The sequence below is a fragment of the Alosa alosa genome, chromosome 6 (assembly GCF_017589495.1).
Source record: "Alosa alosa isolate M-15738 ecotype Scorff River chromosome 6, AALO_Geno_1.1, whole genome shotgun sequence".
NCBI lineage: Eukaryota > Metazoa > Chordata > Actinopteri > Clupeiformes > Clupeidae > Alosa > Alosa alosa.
The window spans coordinates 12858795-12879127 of record NC_063194.1 but is presented as its reverse complement, the minus strand read 5'-3'; the positions used below and the strand labels follow the sequence as shown (position 1 = coordinate 12879127).

General features: G+C 46.5%; 2 protein-coding genes across 2 annotated transcripts in view; one reads left to right on the top strand and one right to left on the bottom strand.

Moving 5' to 3' along the window:
• Positions 1-360, bottom strand: part of prkar1b (protein kinase, cAMP-dependent, regulatory, type I, beta) — a 76981-nt gene extending 76621 nt beyond the window's left edge. The window contains exon 1 of the mRNA XM_048246448.1: positions 64-360. The gene's annotated coding sequence lies outside the window, so the exon portion shown is untranslated. The remainder of the gene's footprint in view (positions 1-63) is intronic.
• Positions 361-858: 498 nt separating this feature from the next.
• Positions 859-20333, top strand: part of LOC125296485 (dynein axonemal assembly factor 5-like) — a 31845-nt gene continuing 12370 nt past the window's right edge. Inside the window, exons 1-8 of the mRNA XM_048246433.1 lie at positions 859-1423; positions 1991-2175; positions 2701-2825; positions 3251-3369; positions 7405-7637; positions 9183-9413; positions 14978-15121; positions 18044-18212. Coding sequence (XP_048102390.1) covers positions 895-1423; positions 1991-2175; positions 2701-2825; positions 3251-3369; positions 7405-7637; positions 9183-9413; positions 14978-15121; positions 18044-18212 — 1735 coding nt within the window. The 5' untranslated portion in view covers positions 859-894. The remainder of the gene's footprint in view (positions 1424-1990; positions 2176-2700; positions 2826-3250; positions 3370-7404; positions 7638-9182; positions 9414-14977; positions 15122-18043; positions 18213-20333) is intronic.

The following is a 20333-nucleotide window of genomic DNA, read 5'->3' as shown; positions in this document are numbered from 1 at the left end:
ATATGGTGTGAACATGCTCAAGTCCCTTGTATTGTGCGATTGGATTTCAACATCTGTGCTTACCGTTATTTACGGGAGATGCTCACAGGCAGCGCTGGATAAGGATGTTCACACGGTAGTCGTAGCCTGGTGCTGCTTTCTGCTTTCGCTCGGCTATCTCTGCGTCGGCTACAATGACGTCAATCTGCCTTCATACTCTGACTGCAAAAGCCGCCTTTTGAAAACCGAATCAATTGTATGCGACCACTCCACAATTAATATTGCAGGAGCTTTGACCAATGATAATGTTAAAGTGGTATTTTGCCGATTAAGCAAATCACCCCTAGAAGAGGTAGGCTGTAGCCTGTATCATAACAGTGTCCCCCATGCATCATGCACCATTGACAGTCGAAAACAGCATGCCATGGGCCTATTTTATCTTTGGGAATATTATTTACAAAGTCACATGGAAGAGATACAGTGTAAAATAACTTCAGGTTTTACCTAGGGCTAATGTTTCGCAATTTATCAGATTCATTTATTTGTATTTTATTCTATGCAATGTGAAGTTATGCAAATGGTAGCCTGGACCACGTGCATTTAGTTTGTCCAGAGAAGACGGGCTGTGGTTTGTCTTACATTCAGTTTCTTTCATTTAGGCCTAGTCTTTTCTGTGTTGACTTTTTTTTTTAATTACTTTTTTGTACTATATAATTGTAGCCTGTATATGCTCTGATAAAAGCAGACAAGATAAGTCTCATTAATTTATTAATGTGAATAGCATTTCTATATTGTTCATCGATTTAGAGATTCTGCTTGAGTTTGAGCAGTGACTCTGGCAGTACCAACTTCTAGTCGTAAACCGATTTGTTTGTCGTAAAGGGTTTGTTGTCACAGCAACAGAGAGGTACAGCAATGGCGAAAGGAGATGAACGTGCCGCTGAGGAGGTCTTAAAAGCATTGGCTCGGCAATTAAACTGTTTAAATGAAGACAACAAAAGCACTAGAAAACGTGCTCTAGAGACAATTAAAAAAGAAACAATCGATAAGGGCTTGTCAAGCGTTGTTTTACAAGAGATTTTCGAGTCTCTCCTGAAATCGCTCTTGAAATGTCTGTCCGACCCTATGGAAAGATGTAGAGAAATCGCCATTCACATGATCGGAGATTTCATTCGTTGTGTTCAACAACCAGAGGACTCTTTGCCTTATATAATGCCTGCTCTTTCTCAGAGACTTGGTGGAAAAGAAATAGTGGAACCTGCGGAAGAGTTGCGATTAACCATGCTTGAAGTGATTTCTCTAACTGTGGAAGTATGTGGGAACAGACTTGCTCCGTATCTTGAAGATATGGTTAAGATTTTACAACGAACAATCGTCGACCCATTCCCGGACGCAAAAAGAGAAAGTTGTAAATGTACCATCAATTTCGCCAAAACAGTGCCAGGTATGGTATTTGAAGGGAACGCTGTCACTTCCTGCATCACAGGGAGCCACATGGATGCATTGATAAGTTAGCTAGCTAGCTAGCATAGCCTGCGAGCTGTAATGTTATACTGTAACCAGAGAATGTCTAATAAGGGCTGTAACCTAACTTAGCACAACATATTTACGGCTAGTTAGGTACTAAATGTTTCATAGTAAAAACAGGTGCTAGCTTGCTAGTTCGTCAGACAATACCAATGTGTGTCAGAGACGGTCCTATTTCGTAAGCTACCGTAGCAGTGTAACAACATTGGCTAAGTAGACTACATTAGCAGTAGCAGTTCAGTTTGTTGTGGCAGGTGTCTGGTTTCCATGGTGTCGGTAGGACAAGGAGAGCCGTAAAAAACGCTCTGCACATCACTAGATTGGTTTGGCAATATAACATAGTGAACAATAAGCACTGCGCAACACATTATTATTTATAAGTGACAGAACTCCAGTGCTGTTACTCTGCCAGTTACAGAGTGTGAAATGTGTTGAATGTTAGAATGGGTCACAGGTGTGTGTTTGCTATTGTTTATCTCTTCAGAGCTTTTCCACATGCAGGCAGAGAGCCTGATAAAGCCACTGATGCAGACTATCACACATCAGCACTCGCGCGTGCGGGTCGCAGTCATCGAGGCCACAGGTGCTGTCATTCAGCATGGCACGGGCAAGAATGTAGATGACGTGCTATCCCACTTTGCCCAGAGGCTGTTTGACGACTCCCCCCAGGTACTCATAATCTGGTATAGTGGTCATTGCAGCAGAGAGTATAATCTGCTTGAGATGGATAAACACCCTCTTGTCATTACTCTTTAATTGTTTTATTGCGCATTGTTTACATTTTATTTATTATTTAATAATTAATCATTGTCGCTTGTTTTGTCCTGTCTTCTTTTACATTTGTTAAGTGTATTGAGACCATTGTGCATGGTGATACTGCGCTACAGTATAAACAATAAATTGTTTGATATGTGATGATACATTACCTAGAATGCAGTTCACATTTGTAGTTCATAGCTACATACCTCAATAGCTTTCTTGCATAATAGTTATGCAATCAATATGGCCTGTTTGGATGCCTATAGTCTATACTGACAAATATGTTGTATGTGTGTGTGTGCACACGTGTGGGAGGGAGGGAGGGAGGGAAAGATGTCCTCTCCAAGTTTATCTAGTCTACCTGACCTGAGAATTTTGAAAGATCACCGAGTCTTTTATTTTTACTGGTTTATTTGAATCGAATCTCGTGGCTAGGTACGGAAAGCTGTGACTCTGGTGGTTGGTGATTGGCTACTGAACCTTAGAGATCGCTACTCCTACTTCCACAAGCTCATCCCTCTCCTACTCAGCTCCTACCATGATGAAATCCCCGAAATCAGGTAAAAACTAAAACCACCCAGCCCCCCTCTTAGATCATTAAAAGAGAATTCCGGCTATTTTTCACATGGATCTCTGTTTCTCAACTGAGGACTGTCAGTACGAGACAAAAATGAAAACAATCGGTTCTACTTAGCCAGAGTTGTTGTAGCCAACAGCTAGAGCTGCCAGCCAGCTACAGTGCTACATTCTGGGGGCATGAACAACAACTCGAGCTAGGCAGAACAAATTGTTTTCAGGGTTTTTTCGTACCAACAGTACGTCACCTCGAGAAACAGAGCTTTATGTGAAAAATAGTCGGAATTCTCCTTTAAGTTATCCACCAATTCTATTCTACAGAGCTGAAAGATTAGCAACGTATTGTTTTCCATATCCAGGCATAGATTTTGACTGACGTACTGAATGACCTGAGATGTGTTTCCCTCAGACAAATCACGGCAGACCTGTGGAGGCAAGTCGGAGCCCAGTGGGAGAAGGAGAATGAGGACGATCTGAAGGACAAGATGGACTTCCTGTTGACGTCCCCTCCACTCTACCCCTCTGGAGGTAAGACTTCACTTATCACACAAAGCTGTTCTTGGAAACGCTCTCATCTTAGTGCACCGTGTGTGTGTGTGCGTGCGTGTGTGTGTGTGTGTGTGTGGTGGTGGTGGGGTCCTGGAAGTCTGTGGTCCTCACACTGTCTGACGGCCAGCATTTGAGATTTGTGTGTGTATTTTGTAAAACTGGGTCAGATCGAGCATGTTTATCCTTCAGGTGACCTCTTCTGTGACGATGGAATGTGTGTGATGGATGTGTGAGGTGGGGTATTTGTTAAAGGCGCAGTTTGCTGGGTTTTTTTTGTTGTAGGAATGCTTCTAGATCAAGCGCAATGAAGAAGCGCTGAAATAGTAAAACAACAGGGTTCTGATGCTTCTTAACGGGTGTTTTGGACTTTTTATGTGCACAGTCCATTGAATACATTTGTAGTTTGTGAATAACAAGACAAGCAAATAATGGCAGATTTAAAAGCAGAGAGGAATGTTATTGTCCCAAACTAAACCTGTAGAATCGTGCACTGTATATATCACCACTGTAGCTTTGTTCGTTTTGTGAATCACAGCCTCTATTTCTGTTGAATTAGGAGGTTAGACAGCGGCAGACATGTTTTCTGAAGTGGGGTCTGACACTCCATAGACTGCCTAAAAGTTTGCCACCTTAAAGGAGAATTCCGGCTATTTTTCACATTGCTTTTCACATAGCTGCTTTTCACATAGCACATAGCAGGGTTTTTAAAAACTGTAGCAAAAAATGCATAATATGAATTAAACGTAATAAATAGAACTGGAAGATGAAGCAAACAGGGCTAATTGCTTCCCTAGGGAAGAAACTCATTGACCTTTCTCCAGCCCAGGTTTCTGCAGCTGCAGGGGATCACACAGATCCAGTGTAGTTGCGACATGTGATGGATAGCTGGCCTCTCTAGGTTAATTATACTAGTGTACACACACACACACACACATACACACAGACAGACAGACAGGTACACACGTTTTCCAATTCACATTTATTGATTTAGCTGATACTTCACGATGTGCAAATCGACTTACACACACACACAAATAGACACTTTTACGCACATGCACATGTACGTATACACACAGACACTTACATTTAACATTTTATTACATTACATTATTCATTTAGCTGACACTGAGTGAGTGAGTGAGTTACAGGACACACACACACACACACACACCAGCTTTGGAAGTGAAGGGGCTGCCAACTGAGCAGCACTGGGCCTTCGTTTTGAGTGATGGCACCCAGAGGTACTGGTGGGAGGGCGGACCAGGTAGGATGTGAGGGGGACTGTTCCTGTCGGCCCGGCGGCTGACGCCTTTCCCTGAACCCGTGAGCGAGCAAGGCGTGGCCCCAGGCCCCCTTCTCACACCACCGGCTCGGAGAGGGCGAAGTCATCTGTCTGTGTACAGGTGCTTATTAGCATGTATTAATAACCTTTGTAGCTGGTGTAATGAGCTGGTTAGCTAAGGCCTGGGGCAGAGGAAGCACCTCTCCCAGTCCCAGAAGGGTTGTCTGTCCATCACCTCCTTTAATGAATGAAAATGGATGTTTCTTGTTCTCACACATGAGGGAAATATGCTGTTCAGATGGAGTCTGTCCATCATTCAGAAGCAATATAATATATTGTAGCCATAAACCGTTTCAGCAGAAGTACACTGCATTCTGCAAGCTGGCCTCCTCTGGGCATTTTTTACACAGTTGGTATTTGTTGTGAAGGACTGAGTAGAATCGTTGTAGCCGTTGTTCACTGTATTAACTGGACAGAGATCTCGTCTGCACAGCATATTAGACTCACAGGCATTTAAGGAATCTCTGTCGTTGGGGAGGGCAGGGCAATGCATGCCAGCTCAATGGCTTGGCCCTCTCAGATGGGCAGGGTGATTGAGTGTGTGCAGGGTGTTTGGGTGTGTGTGTGTGGGGAGGGGGGGGGGGTGATTGGAGGGGGACTGGAGTTTTCTGCTATGCATGTACTACACTCAAACACTCCATTCAGTGTAATCACAACCATGGACTGCCTCTGCCTGTCAAATACACATACACACACACACACACACACACACACACACAAATACAGAGGACTGTGTGGGCGTGGGTCGGGAGTGTCTCTGCACACACACACACACACACACACGCACACACTCATAAATCCATGTGGCCCTCTGCGGTGCGGTTCACACTGTTCGACATTTATCAGCTTGCTCTGCTCTGAAGGGGCCTGTTTAGTCTTGTCAGTGGTGTTTGGTTGTGATTTATCCTTCCTTGTCTCCGTCTCCCTCTCTCATTACAAGGATCCGAGAGACAGACAGCCTCAAGACAGCACAGCACAGACTAAGACAGTGCAGGTCTCAGAGGACAGGGCCCCTGGTCAGGCAATGGGAAATCCCATTCCTTTCAGTATTGTAGCTAAAACGTACATGCATAAACACACACACACACACAAACAAACACACCTTCTCTTTTAGAATTACATTGCTCTTAAATAACATTACATTGCTGGTAAATTGAGGAATACTGTATGTCTGTGTGTGTAGGTTGTAAGTAGTTTTTTCGGTAACACTTTACTTGACGGGTGAGTTCATAACACATTCATAGCAGCTGTCATAAACTGCACATAAAGCTTTCATGACTGTTTCATGAGACATGACTCAACATTCATACCAAACCTTTCATGAATGTGCAAGACAGAACAACGACAACTTGTCAAAATAAAAGTCCAACAATCGCAAAGCAGCATTGCCATTTTTGTTCCAAACCTTCCAAATATGAGTCAGCTGAATGTAGGCTAGTGTACCTCGCAGGGTTAAACTCCGTGATTATGAATAGTTCACAACTTGTATAGTAAAGTGATATTCGATGTAGACTTCATAAGATATTCATGAAATATTTAAAGGCTGGAAAGATTAAATTAATGGTATCCTTTATGAAATATTGGAAGCAAATTTAAAACCTGAGTTTAACACTGGGAGGTAAACTAGCCTACATTCAGCTGACCCATATTTGTGTAACCTGGGGCATTCATTTAATCTCTCCAGCCTTTGTAAATATTTCAAGAATATCTTATGAAGTCTATCAGATATCGGATATCACTTTACTATACAAGTTGTGAAGTATTTGATTGTTGGACTTTTATTTTGACAAGTTGTCATCATTCTGTCTTCCACATTCATAAAAGGTTTGGTTTGAATGTTTAGTCATGTCTCATGAAACAGTCATGAATGCTTTATGTGCAGTTTATAACAGCTGCAATGAATGTGTTATGAACTCACCCGTCAAGTAAAGTGTTACCGTTTTTTCATACTTGGTTTGTGTCAGAACATTTTGTGATGCAGTGCCTTCTGGCAGGTCCAGTACTGTTTACACTGTGGCAGCTCTGTCATAGAAATAACAGTAGTCCAAGTCTTCATTGAACTTGAGTTTAATTGATTCAGAGTGTAATGTCAAGTATTGTTAACGTAACAGAAAACAAGATTTTTACAATGTCTTCAGTACACTGATTGTACATTGCCTGGAATATATGTCATGTTATATGTAAGTGATAATGTATAGAATGCCGGTCATTGTCTGAAAATGAGTCCCGACAGGGTTTCGTCCTGAAGGGACCTATTGGAAATGACCAGCATTCTATACATTATCCCGCTTATTATACGGCTACTTAAACGAAAAACTAACTAAACGAAAAAATAAACTCCACAATATGTCTCTTTACATTTATTGTTACCGTTTCGTTGTGGCTTTTGCTGAGAAACAAATAGTTTGCAACACACACTGAACTTGAATTAAACATTCTTTAGAACACAACTGGTCAACCGTCTACTTTGACTTTTGAATGAAGTTCCAATGCAAGAAGTGACCGGATTACTTGCAATGGAGCATTCTACTGCATTGTGAAGAGCCTTATAATGAATATATATATATATATATATATATACCTCTTGTCCTGTGTGTGTGTGTGTGTGTGTGTGTGTGTGTGTGTGTGTGTGTGTGTGTGTGTGTGTGTGTGTGTGTGCGCGCATCCTGCAGTGGAGCGTCCTGGCCTGGGCTGCCGGGAGCTGGTGGTGAGGAACCTGTCTCGTCTGATGCCGGCGGTGGGCCGGGACATTGGCGACTGGCTGGTGGGCACGCGGGTCAAGACCGCCCAGCTGCTGAGCCTGCTGATGCTGCACGCCGAGGACCACTGCACCCAGCATCTCCAGCCGCTCCTCAGCACGCTGTACCGCGCCTGCTCCGACCCCGAGAGAGACGTGGTCAAGCCTGTAGGTCACTCAGGGGGACGGAGGGAGGGAGGGAGGGAGGGATATTACTATGTATTTTGAAGAACTGTTCAAATTTTTTACTCATCTTCAATTTTATGTTATATCTTATTTTATAGCTCTTAGTCTTACGAGATCAAAATCCCATAATTCACTTGGCAAAGATGTCAAATTCAGTCAGAGATGCACACATGGATTTGCAGCACACACACAGTTTTAATGTAATTCAGTGATTACTGGCGAAATGACAGTTGTGCGATGTATTGCGTCAACAACACAGTTAAACTAATTTCAGCTTTTGAGGTATCGAATAAGTCAGTAATGTGTACGCAGCAAAACTTTAACACAACAAAGATCAAATCCATGGGAAAAGAATTGATGCATTCCTGTATGGAATTAAAAAGCCATTATTGCTTAGCATTTCAACTAAAAGTCTTCATTAGGGAATGCCAGACAAACACAGGTGTGCACATTTAACAGGTAGAGAAAAGTAAGGGTAGTCACATAACCTACAATAAGTCATAAAGACTAAATCCTTGAGTACCATCAGCATTTGATGGCGCTCTGTGATCTGAGTTAAATTGACTAGGCTGGTGCAGTCAACACTAAAAACCCTCTTCACACTAGCCCACCAGGACTGTGGCTGGTCTCTCAAAAAATCACGATTAGCTGTTTTGGGGCTAACTTTTAAAGTCAAGGCCCAGCACTGAAGCTTTGCCAAAACCCCCATGCTCCCATGGGGCCTTGCATCCACACAGAAAGCTGTCAGTCTCCCAGCAGCACCTGTGGATTTTTATCAGCGTGCCAGTGACACCCAGGCGATGGCTACGCACACACACGCCGCAACACAAATATTTCACTTATCTGATTTTATTGCCGCCGAGCGGGCCGCTGCACTGCTGACACGACAGGATTATTTTTCGCCGGCGCTCCAAAAAGCAAAGAAAACACACGCTTTCCTCTGATCAAAGTGCCTGTGGTGACCGGGGCGGGTTTGGAAGTTGAACGTCAGGACACACCTGCCCGTCATCGGGGCGTATTGACGACAGCCGCGTCCCCGTGCCCTCAGATTGGGGACAAGATCTCAGGGACGCAGCTGGCCAGAGTGGCAGGCGTGGACGCTGGGATGTTGATGAATTCATGTTGAGTTTAGACACAAATGGCTTTCCTGTCTGCTTGCTTGATTCACACCCATATTGTAAGATGGTGTGAGTGGTGATAATTAATCATGGCATGAGAAGAGTTATGACCGTACTCTGAACTCTGCTGTCCAATGCTTCTGGCATGTAGGTCAGTCAGATTCCACTCACCCCAACGAGGGCTGTGTTATGCGGCTCAGGATTAAGGTCTCTTTCAATGAATGTAGTTTTAATGTGAGCCTAAAATGTGTGGATCTTATTGTTTTGCAGTATTTAAATATGTAAATATTGGTTTATTAAGGGAGTATTACTCCACCCTCTCTCCATCTCTGTCCCCCTCTCGCTCTCTCTTTCTTCCCCTCCCTCTCTCTCTCTCTCTCTCTCTCTGTCTCTCTTTCTGTCTCTCTAGGCTCTGGAGTCGGCGCGTCTGCTAGGGACGTTTGTAGGTGCGGACGTGCTGCTGAAGCTGCAGCTGGCTCACGTGGAGAGCGCCCTGTCCACCCACCCCTCGGCCCCCTGGACACCCCTCATGGTGCTGGGAGTGGCACTGAGGGGCAGCTCGGCCCAGGCCCTGCGCCCCCACCTCCCGCACATCACCAACACACTGGCACTGCCCGAAGTGTGCCAGGAGGCCACACAGGTGGGTACGCAGGGTGGGCATTAGAGAGGGACGAGTTGGATAGAGAGATGGGGGGAGAGAGGGAAATAGATGAAGACAGAGAGAATGAGAAGGATTGGAGAGACCGGTGGGGAGGGAAAGAAAAGAGAGGGAAAGAGATGAAGAGAGGGAAAGAGAGAAAGGGGGAAATGGAGACAGGAGAAGAGACAGCGGGCATGTAAAGCTGTGGGTTGCTCTACAGAACTTAGTGGCTTTAAGCTGTTTGCTCTACTCTGGACCATTCTTTATATGTGAACATGTATATAAATAGCAGATTTTTTTCCCTTCACTCTTACTTTTTTGCCTAATGTTGTTTGGCAACAGCCTGATGACTGATGTGTGTATGTATAAAGCATTCTTTCCTGTTTATGCTTTATGCAACGGTTAGACCAGATGGCAGAGGCTTTCACACACACCTGTTTGGCTGACGTAGTTGTGTGGGAATCCCTAATGTGATTGGGAGATCTCTCCACACACTGCCAACTCACAGAGGCACAGCGCACCACACACACACACACATACAGCTGGGCTGACCCACTAAGCCACATCACAACACTGTAGGCATAGAGACCGCATGGAGCTGCCCTCCCTCAGCTCAACAGCTGGCACTTTGGTCAGTAGTGGCATGCACTGGCACTGGCCTTATGGTGAACTGGGGAGCTCCTGAACTGACACGTCACCCTATATAACACCGGAAAACCTGCCACGCGCTTCCTACTGGAGACATTGAAAATGGACTAGGTCCGAAACGTCTGTTGCTCCAGTTTTAGCCTCTGACTTCTTTTGTAACTTTTCGGCTACAATACATATTTTTCCACACAAGCCTTATGTGCGCCTCCTTGTTTCATTACCTTAAGCGACCTGGCACTGGCCATGACAGGCCACCAGCACTGAAGACCCTATAAAAGACCAAAGACCCCCTCTCCCTCCATCTCTTATAGTCTCTCCCTCTCTCCCCACTTTCTCCTCCCTCTCTCTTTCTGTTGTTCCCCGTGTCCTCTATTTATTTTTTCCCCTTGCCCCCCTCTCTCTCCCTCCGTCTTAGTGAGGGATAAAGTGAGGGGTACGTTTAGTCATACTCAGTAAAAAATATCTCCGTGTCAGCAATGTCCTTGCGTTTCCTGATGCCTCCTTTCCTCACACGGATCAAAGCTATAAACGGCCCATATGCTTTTAGGCTTGACTGCATGCCCTTTAGAAGAGAAAAAACACTCCCCAGTACAGTACGGTTGGGGGTGTTCCTTGCTATTTGCTATTTGCTATTTTTCAAGTCTTATATTTCAGGAGTTTATCTTCTGAAGAGGCCCTCTCTCACACGCAAGCAGCCATGTCCTCCGCTAACCCGCACTTGCTCTGAAAACATTTATTTTTCTAGTGGAGAAAAAGGATCAGAATACCACCGTGTGTGTGGTGTGTGTGTGTGTGTGTGTGTGTGTGCGTGCGCAAATGAGTGAGTTTGTGAAAAACATCCCCATCGTTTCTGTCAGTGGGAGAGGAAACCCCCCCCTCACCCTTCCCCCCTCCACCACCACCACCACAGGCTGCAGCCCAGTCCCCCACCCCCAGCCGCTCCACATTCCCCGGCCCTTTGATATGAGAGTCTGGCCGCTCCGTGCTCCTCGCGGCTCGGCCCGGCCCGGCTGAGGGTCTGCTTTGTGAACTGGTGCGCTTGCGGCCCGCGGCTCTGACTCACCCTGGCTCCCCATAACCCGCCGCTCTCTGTGGGGACCGGAGGAATTTCCTCTCTGGCCACAGTAATAATAAGAGCTACTAATTTCTCCCAACCCCTACATGCTTTCACTGACCCTCTGAGTCCCCCCCACATATCAGCACACAACACACACACACACACACACACACACACAAACCCACACACAAACCCCTTTGCCCTTCCTGCATTATTTCAGAAAAAGCCACTTTGAGGTGTCCGACAGTGTCCCGTCCCCCCGAGCTGGTCCCTCACTCCCACACCCCCACCACTCTGTACCCATAAGGCTTTGCGGCGCTCAAAGAGGGTGTCTGGCGTGTGGTGACAGACGTGGGGAGAACCGGGCAGGACCCAGGCAGTCTCCCACACAGATGCATGTTGACCTCCAGTGCCCTCTGGACGGAGGGAGGGAGGGAGGGAGGGAGGGAGAGAGAGAGAGAGGGAGAGAGAGAGAGAGAGAGAGAGAGAGAGAGAGAGAGAGAGAGAGAGAGAGAGAGAGAGAGATAGAGAAGCCACTGCTGAAATGGCACAGAAAGAGGAAGTGGAGTGAAGGAAGGAGATGGGCAGAGAGAGATGGACTTGCACCTGCAACTCAGTGAGAAAAGAGAGAGAGAGAGAGGCAACCACAGCAGGTCGCCATTGCATAGCACTACCATAAATAAATACGAATCACATACCTTATGCATTTCGATGCACACATAACAAGTGACCTGCTTTGTACGGTCACCCAAGTGTAAAGCTTGTTGAAGTGATGAGACTTCGGAAAGAAACACCTGCATTCTTCTCTCTACTGCTTCCTCTCTTTATCCCTCTCTCTGCCTGTCTTACACACACACACACACACACAACTCTGTCTATCCCTCGTACCCCTCTTTCTCGCTCTGTCACACACACACACACACACACACACACACACACACACACACACACACACACGTACCGCAGGTTCCCTGAAATTTACTGCTCACCACATCACACACATTCTGAGCAGAGAGAAAGAAGACGTCTGTTTTCAATATCATCATAACTTGAGTGAGACAAGCAGCTGCAGCAAGAGGAGGGAAAAAACACACACCAGGCCTCAGAATGCAGACTCAGATACCACACTCCTAAAGTAAACCTAAAGACTCGGGAATCACACGCACATACACACACACACACACACACACACACACACACACACACACAGCCTTTGAACTTGACAGAGTTTTGTGCACTTGTGCAAGAACAGCGGTTTGACTTGGACAAAAAGCAACAGAAGGCATAAAAATATAAATAATCTTCAAAGTGGTGGGGAAACGAGGGTCTGGTGGGATTTGTGCCGCGCTGGTCTTGATGATGTGGGGGCAGATAGAGTGAGTGAGTGAGTAACCTCACTCTTTCAACTTGTTATTCCCAAATAAAACAGAGGCCTTCGGAAAAAAAAGAAACAGGCTAATAGTAGGGGAGCAAAAAATAAGTGTGTGTGTGTGTGTCTGTGTGTGTGTGTGTCTGTGTGTGTGTCTGTGTGTGTTTCTGTTTCTGTCGGTCTGTCTGTCTGTCTATCTATACACGCAAGTGTGCGTGTGCTTGTGCTGAAAGTGACGTTATTGAGACAGCTGGCCGCGGTGGGGTACTGGTTGAGGAAAGGTCCTGTGTGTGTGTGTGTGTGTGTGTGTGGACATTCCTTTCTGATGCACGGCACCAGGACCTTGGGCTTGTTGGTTATGTTACCTTGGACCGTTGTGTGCCACATTGTTACTGCAACCATCACACCACACATCTGTATTTGTGTGTGTGTTGTTTTGTGTGTGTGTGTGTGTGTGTGTGTGTGTGTGTGTGTGTGTGTGTGTGTGTGTGTGTGTGTGTGTGTGTGTGTGTGTGTGTGTGTGTGTGTGTGTGTGTGTGTGTGTGTGTGTGTGTGTGTGTGTGTGTGTGTGTGTGTGTGTGTGGGGAGTGGATTTGGCTCCTGCTGCCTCAGGTAACAGAGACATTTATTTATGAGCGGCAGTTAAAAGAGCTATGTCTCTCACTTAACCTGTGTTAAGACACTGACCCACTCAAGCCCTGCAGCTATGACAGAGAGAGGGAGAGACAGACAAAGAGAGGAAGGGAGAGAGAGAGAGAGAGAGAGAGAGAGAGAGAGAGAGAGAGAGAGAGAGAGAGAGAGAGAGAGAGAGAGAGAGAGAGAGAGAGAGAGAGAGAGAGAGAGAGAGGAGAAGAGGTGGAGGAGAGTGGGTGGACTTTTGCTTCATCTTGCTTCGGCAAGTGCTGACACTAAGGATTGTCTGCTGTGTGGAGCTTGTGAATACACACACACACACTTGCATGCCTGGCTGTCCTATGTCATACCTCACAGCTGTGTCAAGCTCACCTTGTTCTAAAATAAAAAGAAGGACAGAGTGAGAGAGAAAGAAAGAAAAAAAAAAAAAAAGCACACACAGATCTATACCAACTTCACCTGTGACAGGCCTGAACTGCAGCCGCCTGTTTGTGTGTTTATTTTGATGTTTCTATGGCAGCGGCAGTAGTTTATCAGTGCGAGACAGCAAAGGTCCACGAGGGCACCCTGAAGCGTAGCAGGCAGTGTGGCTCTGGAGAGAGGGACTAAAATTAGGCCACACTGGACCCCAGTTAAAAATCACTGACACGGGTGGCGGGGGGAGCTGGATTGTGTGTTTCTGTATGTGTGTATGTGTCACATACTTCACAGATGTTTTCCCTGTTTCTGGTTGAGATGTGTGTGCGTGTCTGTGTTCATCTATCCATTACAAAAGTAGTCAACATGTAGTCACCCGGTCCACAGGTGTTTGGCCGACTGTAACATTTTCCTCCTATTTGCCTTGAAGCTGGTCAAGGTGTGTGTGTGTGTGTGTGTGTGTGTGTGTGTGTGCATGCGTACGCTCATCTAACCATCGAAAAAGCATGCATGTAATAACACAGTTCACAGGTGTTCACCCTAACGTAACATTTTCCTCTATGTGTGTGAGTGTGTGTGTGTGATTTATCTGTTTGTTTATGTTTGAGTCAGGGCACAACAAACTGTGGTGATTGAGTGAATGAGTTAGTGAGAAAGAGAGACTGACTTACCACTGATTTATCAGCTCCTTTGAAATATTCTACATGATCATCTTTGTGTTTTAAACATGGTCTTTTGTGTGTGTTAATTACATGACTGGAAGGAGTTTCTGCTCCACCAAGTGCTGGGTTGCTGCAGAGAGCAAGCTTGTCAAACTGTTCAGGAGGAAATGGATGGTTGCCTGAGACGGGTGGACACACACACACACACACACACACACACACACACTGCGGGACAAGGAAAGCACCTGGAGGCTGCTCTCCCTCAATTCCTAATGACAGGCCAGAGCAAAACAGGAAGTCAGGCCACGCACCCAGTGAGAGCATGGAAATCAGAGCAGCCTGCCGTCTGCTGTCTGCCGTCTGCTCTCGCCCGTCCACAAGGATTCAGGCAGCCACAGCCAGAGGGGAGATGGGGGGGTGGAAAGGGGGTGGAAAGAGGGGGAGAGAAGGAGAGAGAGGTAGGAAAGAGGGTGAACAAGAGAGTTGGAGCTTGAAGGTGACAACAACAGACTGTGGGAGCAGCAGCTGAGGAAGAAGTAGACAAAGAGCAGGAGGGTGGGATGGGGTGGGATCTCTGTCTCTGTCTGACCCTCTTTGTCCCTCTCTCACACATAGTCTCTCTCTCACTCTCTCTCTAAAGATATAATTTTTGTACCGTGGGGTGGGGGGGGTGAGGCCACATGGTGTTATAATGCTTTCTCTCTCTCTCTCTCGCTCTCTCTTTCTCTCTCTCTCTCTCTCTCTCTCTCTCTCTCTCTCTCTCTCTCCCCCCTGTCAGGCTGTGTATCTGGAGCAGGTGCTGGAGTGTGTGGATGCACTGCTGGATGTGTGTGCTGGAGACTGCAGTGCTGTCAGCCTGCAGCTGCTCAAGGTGCTCATCACTGTGGAGAGCCTGGCCACAGAGCAGGAGATCAGAGACCGGGTATGATGCGCGCACACACACACACACACACACACTCGCACAAACAAGGCCACACACGCTTGTATAAACAATTGCACACACAAACTTATGAACACAGACACACATACAGACCTGGCCACACACACACACTCATTTGCTTGCACACTTCCTCACACTTGTCACATTGCACAGCACATCACATTCGTAACATTTGAAAATAAGCAACCAGCACCAAAATGTGATAATAACTATCATGCAGTTCTGCAGTTCTGAATTCTGATGAATTCTTCTGAAACCAGTTCAAACCTTTTAGAAGCTCCCGCAGCTCTTGTGAGGCATTCTGACATTTGGGGGGGTCATTGCCGGTCGTTTTGACATTGTGCCTGCTGGTCTTGAGAACCACCCAGACACTGACGAAGCTCCCGCTGGTTTGACGTGCCGCCCGCTGGTCTTAAGAACCACCACATCTAGACATCCCAGGGCTCGTTACCCGCTTGTTTGATGCACTGCCCGCTGGTCTCGACAATCATCCCGACAAAGCCAGGCCAGGCCAGGACGTCTTTGCTCAGCCCACTCATTAGTCACCGTGGCCCAGACATCTGCTGTGGCTGCCTCTCGGGAGGCCACATTACCCACAATGCTCCTCTGCTGTCTCTCTTGGTCATCCCTCTGGTTTTTATGCACAGGAGCTTCTACTCTTTTCTCATGTCTCTTTTTGTGTGTGTGTGTGCGTGTGTGCGTGCGTGCGTGCGGTGGATCTGGTGGGCTCTGTGAGGAATGCAGTGAGTCCAAGTGAGTTCAAAGCCTGTGTGCAAGCAGAGAGGAACAGTGCAATTACCTACTTACTTACTGTTAGCGCAAGAAATTGTAGCTTTCGAGTGCGACTTAAGAGCTGGTGGAGGGGAGAGGAAGGGTGGGAAAGCACTACAGCAGGTACGTGTGGGTGTGTTGATGTTTATGTATGTGTGTGTGTGTGTGTGTGTGTGTGTGTTTATGTTTATGTGTGTAGATTAACATCATGCCCCGTCATGTAACATTGACACACCCACACACACACACGTATGGTTGCCAGGGCAAACAATGTGCATATAAAACGGAATCTTATAAACCTGCACACTGGTTTATGGCAATGTTTACCTCATATAATGTCCAGGAATAGTATGGCATGATACAAACTTCCCACACTCTCTGTACTCTAACCATTAGCCTCGTCGTTTGCAAAGGGTCCATCACAGAAGACACACACACAAACACATTTAAAATACTTTTCCATGCAGTCATGCATATACTTAGTCACACACACACACACACACACACACACACACACACACACACACCAGTGAAATGCTCAGAGCCACCATTACGACAAGCACCAACACACCCCCTGGGCTTGCTATTATGCGGTTACAGAATGAAAACATGCACAGGAGAAGAGACAGACAGAGAGGGTGAGTGTGAGAGAGACAGACAGATGGATGGATGGAGAGAGTGTGTGTGTGTGAGAGAGAGAAAATAAAGCAATGCATCTAGTCTAAACAGCGTCGTCCCAGACTTCTCCCTTTCCGTGGACAAATCACAGGCCTCTGGCCGAACGGGAAGACCAGGGGCGCCGTCCAGCACCTGACCGCAGAGACACTCAGTCAGACAGACTGTGTGTGTGTGTGCGTCTGTGTGTGTGTGTCTACACTGTACACCACGCATGGAGAGGGACCCGTGGAGTGAGTACTCACTGGGAGTGGACAGCTGGTTTTAACCTTATTAATCTTCCCCGTTTGCCTTGGCAATGTTTACCTTGGGATGGCTTTGCCAGCGACACCCTTGTAGCTGCGAAAATGAGGAGTCAGAGAGAGAGAGAGAGAGAGAGACTGATGAACAGACCCAGTTGACCTTTGCTGTGCCGGATGTGGATGCGCCTCCACAGAGAGAGCGTTCCAGTATTCCCAGAAAATGCCCAGTCGCTTCCAATCAGAGAGAGGGACTGTGTGTGTGTGTGTGTGTGTGACTCAGCTCTGTGTAGACGGGTGGACTGTGTGGTGTCTGTGTGTGTCTGTCGGCGACAGAACCACAAGCAGGGCCACGCGGCCCTCGGGTCATTTCCTGTCCAGTCCAGACAAGCGTCTATTTACCCTCCTCGGCCCTCCTCAGAAAAGCTTTTCTCACTGAACTCTCTCTGTCTCTCTCTCCATACATACATACACACACACAGATGCACAGATATGTGCATTCACACATGCACATTTGAACTCTTACACTGACCCACACATTCTCTCACAGACAGACACACACACACACACACACACAAACACTCTCTAAGACTGTCATTGCTCACTCTGAGATTTGACTCCACATTGAAGTCGTGTGTTTTTGCGCCTTTGCTTGTTTATTTTTGGCTGAACATGTATGTTTGAAGTGCAGTTGTGTAGCACAGGAGTGTTTCTCTTTCCACTAGACTGTTTATGTTTCTTAATGAAGCTTGTGTGTGTGTGTGTGTGTGTGTGTGTGCGCGTGTGTGTGTGTGTGTGTGTGTGTGCACGTGTCGACGCAACACACACGTCTCTCTTCCTTTCATCTCTGGTGTTTGTGTGTAAAATGGTTAAAAAAGATCTTAATGCTTTGTTGGTGTTGCACATGTAATGTATATTGACATTGAATGCATATACATACATGTTGAAAAATTACTGTTTGTGTTTTTACTGCTGGTTCACGCAGTCCATACATGTATGCTATGCCACCACAACAAATTCAATGGTAAAAACGTTTTCAAATATATCTTAATTTCCCCGTTTAGTAGTATTGTTTTTTTCTTTTTTTTTAAACTGTGAGATATCTACAATGTGGACCACATGCTCTGGTTTTATTGGTATGAATGTGCCAAAACAATATGATGTTTATTTAATTCTCTCTTTCTTTCTTTCTTTCTTTCTTTCTTTCTTTCTTTCTCAGGTGGAGGTATGTATGCAGAGCCTGTGTGAGGCGGAGGGGGTGGGCGTGGCCTGTGAGGCGTACCGGCGGCACATGCCGGCATTGCTTGAGTGGCTGTCCATCAGCCAGCACAGCTGGACGGGCTACAGCCTGCAGCACACACAGCTGGAGGTTCTGGCCACGCGCGCAGGTGAGGACCAGCAGGGGGCGCCAGTCAGTCTGCTTATGGTTATAGTTGCTTGGCAGACTCTTTTATCCAAAGTGATTTACAGCATAAAATAAACAATAAACATTACAATAGCATGAAAGGTAACAAATAGTAGAATATATATATATATTTATATATATATATTCAATTCTCATATACATGCAAAACTTTGACAGTTTTGAGCAATAGAGCTAGTTAGACAAATGCAAGTTTAAATATTCACTGTAATGGACAACACTAAGTGAATCATTCCTCCAGAGAAAAGAGAAAGCAATAGACCAGGAGAACCTTCATCCAACTGCCGTCTGCAGTAACGGTGCTTATAAACTCACCTCTCCCAGCTGGGGAGCCCAATGATTGCTCTAACACCCGTTTGTCTGCCAAAACTAAAGCACACAATATAACATCTACTCCTTGTCAGTTTGATTCCTAGCTGCAGACCCATGTGCAGTGTTTTATAGACTCATCTCTGGTTCTCTGCTGGAACCAAAGCACACAGGCACAGAATATAAATTATTCTGTTTGTCGAGCACTTCCTTTAGCCTACAGTACTATTCAACGTCAGTGTGATAGCTGGCCAAGACTCGAGTATGAAGTCCATAAACTTTCCTGCTACTGATATTGTGGGTTGTTGATGTGAGAGTAACTGTAAGGTCAGCTGAGGGTTCAACAGCTGTGGCTTTAGTGGAATACAGTAACTTTCAGTGTGTGTGTTTGTGTGGATCATCTGACTCTAGAATTGGGGTTCTCTTAACCTTAACCCCCATAATCACAATCAGTGGCACTCGTTGATTGCTTACAGCTTGGCATAGCATAGCCACACTAAGCTAGCATAGACCACAGTAAGCAGTTGATTGGCTTCACACCGATGAGCACTTTATTTTGAAGTATGCTGAGTGCGACTACCCACAGACAAGCTCTCAAGATCTTATCTGCTCCGTGTGGAGCTTTTGCATGGCTAATCACTGAGAATGTTCAGCATTCACACACACACACGCACACACACGCACACGCACACACGCACAGTGACCCTCACATGCAGCTTGTTTCTGAATCCCCAGCTGTCAGGAGGGCTCAGCCAACTCTGTTAACCCAGTCAGTCATCCAGACAGTCGGTCAGTCAGCACCCCCGTCTCTGTGTTCACACGAACGAGAGAGAGAGAGAGAGAGAGAGAGAGAGAGAGAGAGAGAAACTCACAAGGCGGGGAGAGCTAGGGGACTAGTGGACACCAATCCAGAATGCTGAGCCATCACCTGGCTCCTCATCCCTCCTGTAATCTCTTTCTCCTCCTCCCTCTCTCCTCTTTTCTTTCATCCTTCTGTCTCGACGGCGGCCGCCCGCCCTGCAGCTCTGCCCACTAATGGGGCATGGGGGGGGTGGATTTAGGGGTGGGGGTGCACTGAAGCAGCTGAAGTATGAAGCTCACTAAGCTGCCCTCCACCCGCCCAGTCACTGACCAATCCACACACACACACACACACACTCATATGCACACATATACACACACCAATCCCCCAGACCGGCCCCCCAAACTGCCCCGCTGGGGTCATACTTCAAACAGCAGGAAAAGACCAAAGTGCCCCGGTCTTGACCTTTCCCTGCATCAAGGCCACTTTGAACCTCTTTGTGTGAAGGGTGTCGCTCCATCTTGCTCTCCCTATCATTCTCTCTCCCTCTGAAAGCCCAGTGGGGTTAGCCTTGGCCCACCCTGCGTGTGTGGAGCTGCTTTGGGTGGGGGAGAGTGCTGAGAGGACGGCTTCAGTCTCTCCTCATTGTAGCCTCCGACTCTGAGTCTGACTGGACTGCACTGCCCTTCTGCCTATAATTGGTCATACCTGCTCCTCTCCTCTCTCCTCATCTCATCTCATCTCCACTCTTCTCCTCTTCTCTCCTCTTATCTTGTCTCCCCTCTTCTCTTCTCATCCCCTCTGAATTTCCCCTTGGGGATCAATAAAGTATCTATCTATCTATCTATCTATCTATCTATCTATCTATCTATCTATCTATCTCTTCTCACCTCCACTCTTCTCCTCTTCTCTCCCCTTATCTCATCTCCCCTCTTCTCTTCTCCTTTCCTCTCCTCTCCTCTTCTCATTTCTTCT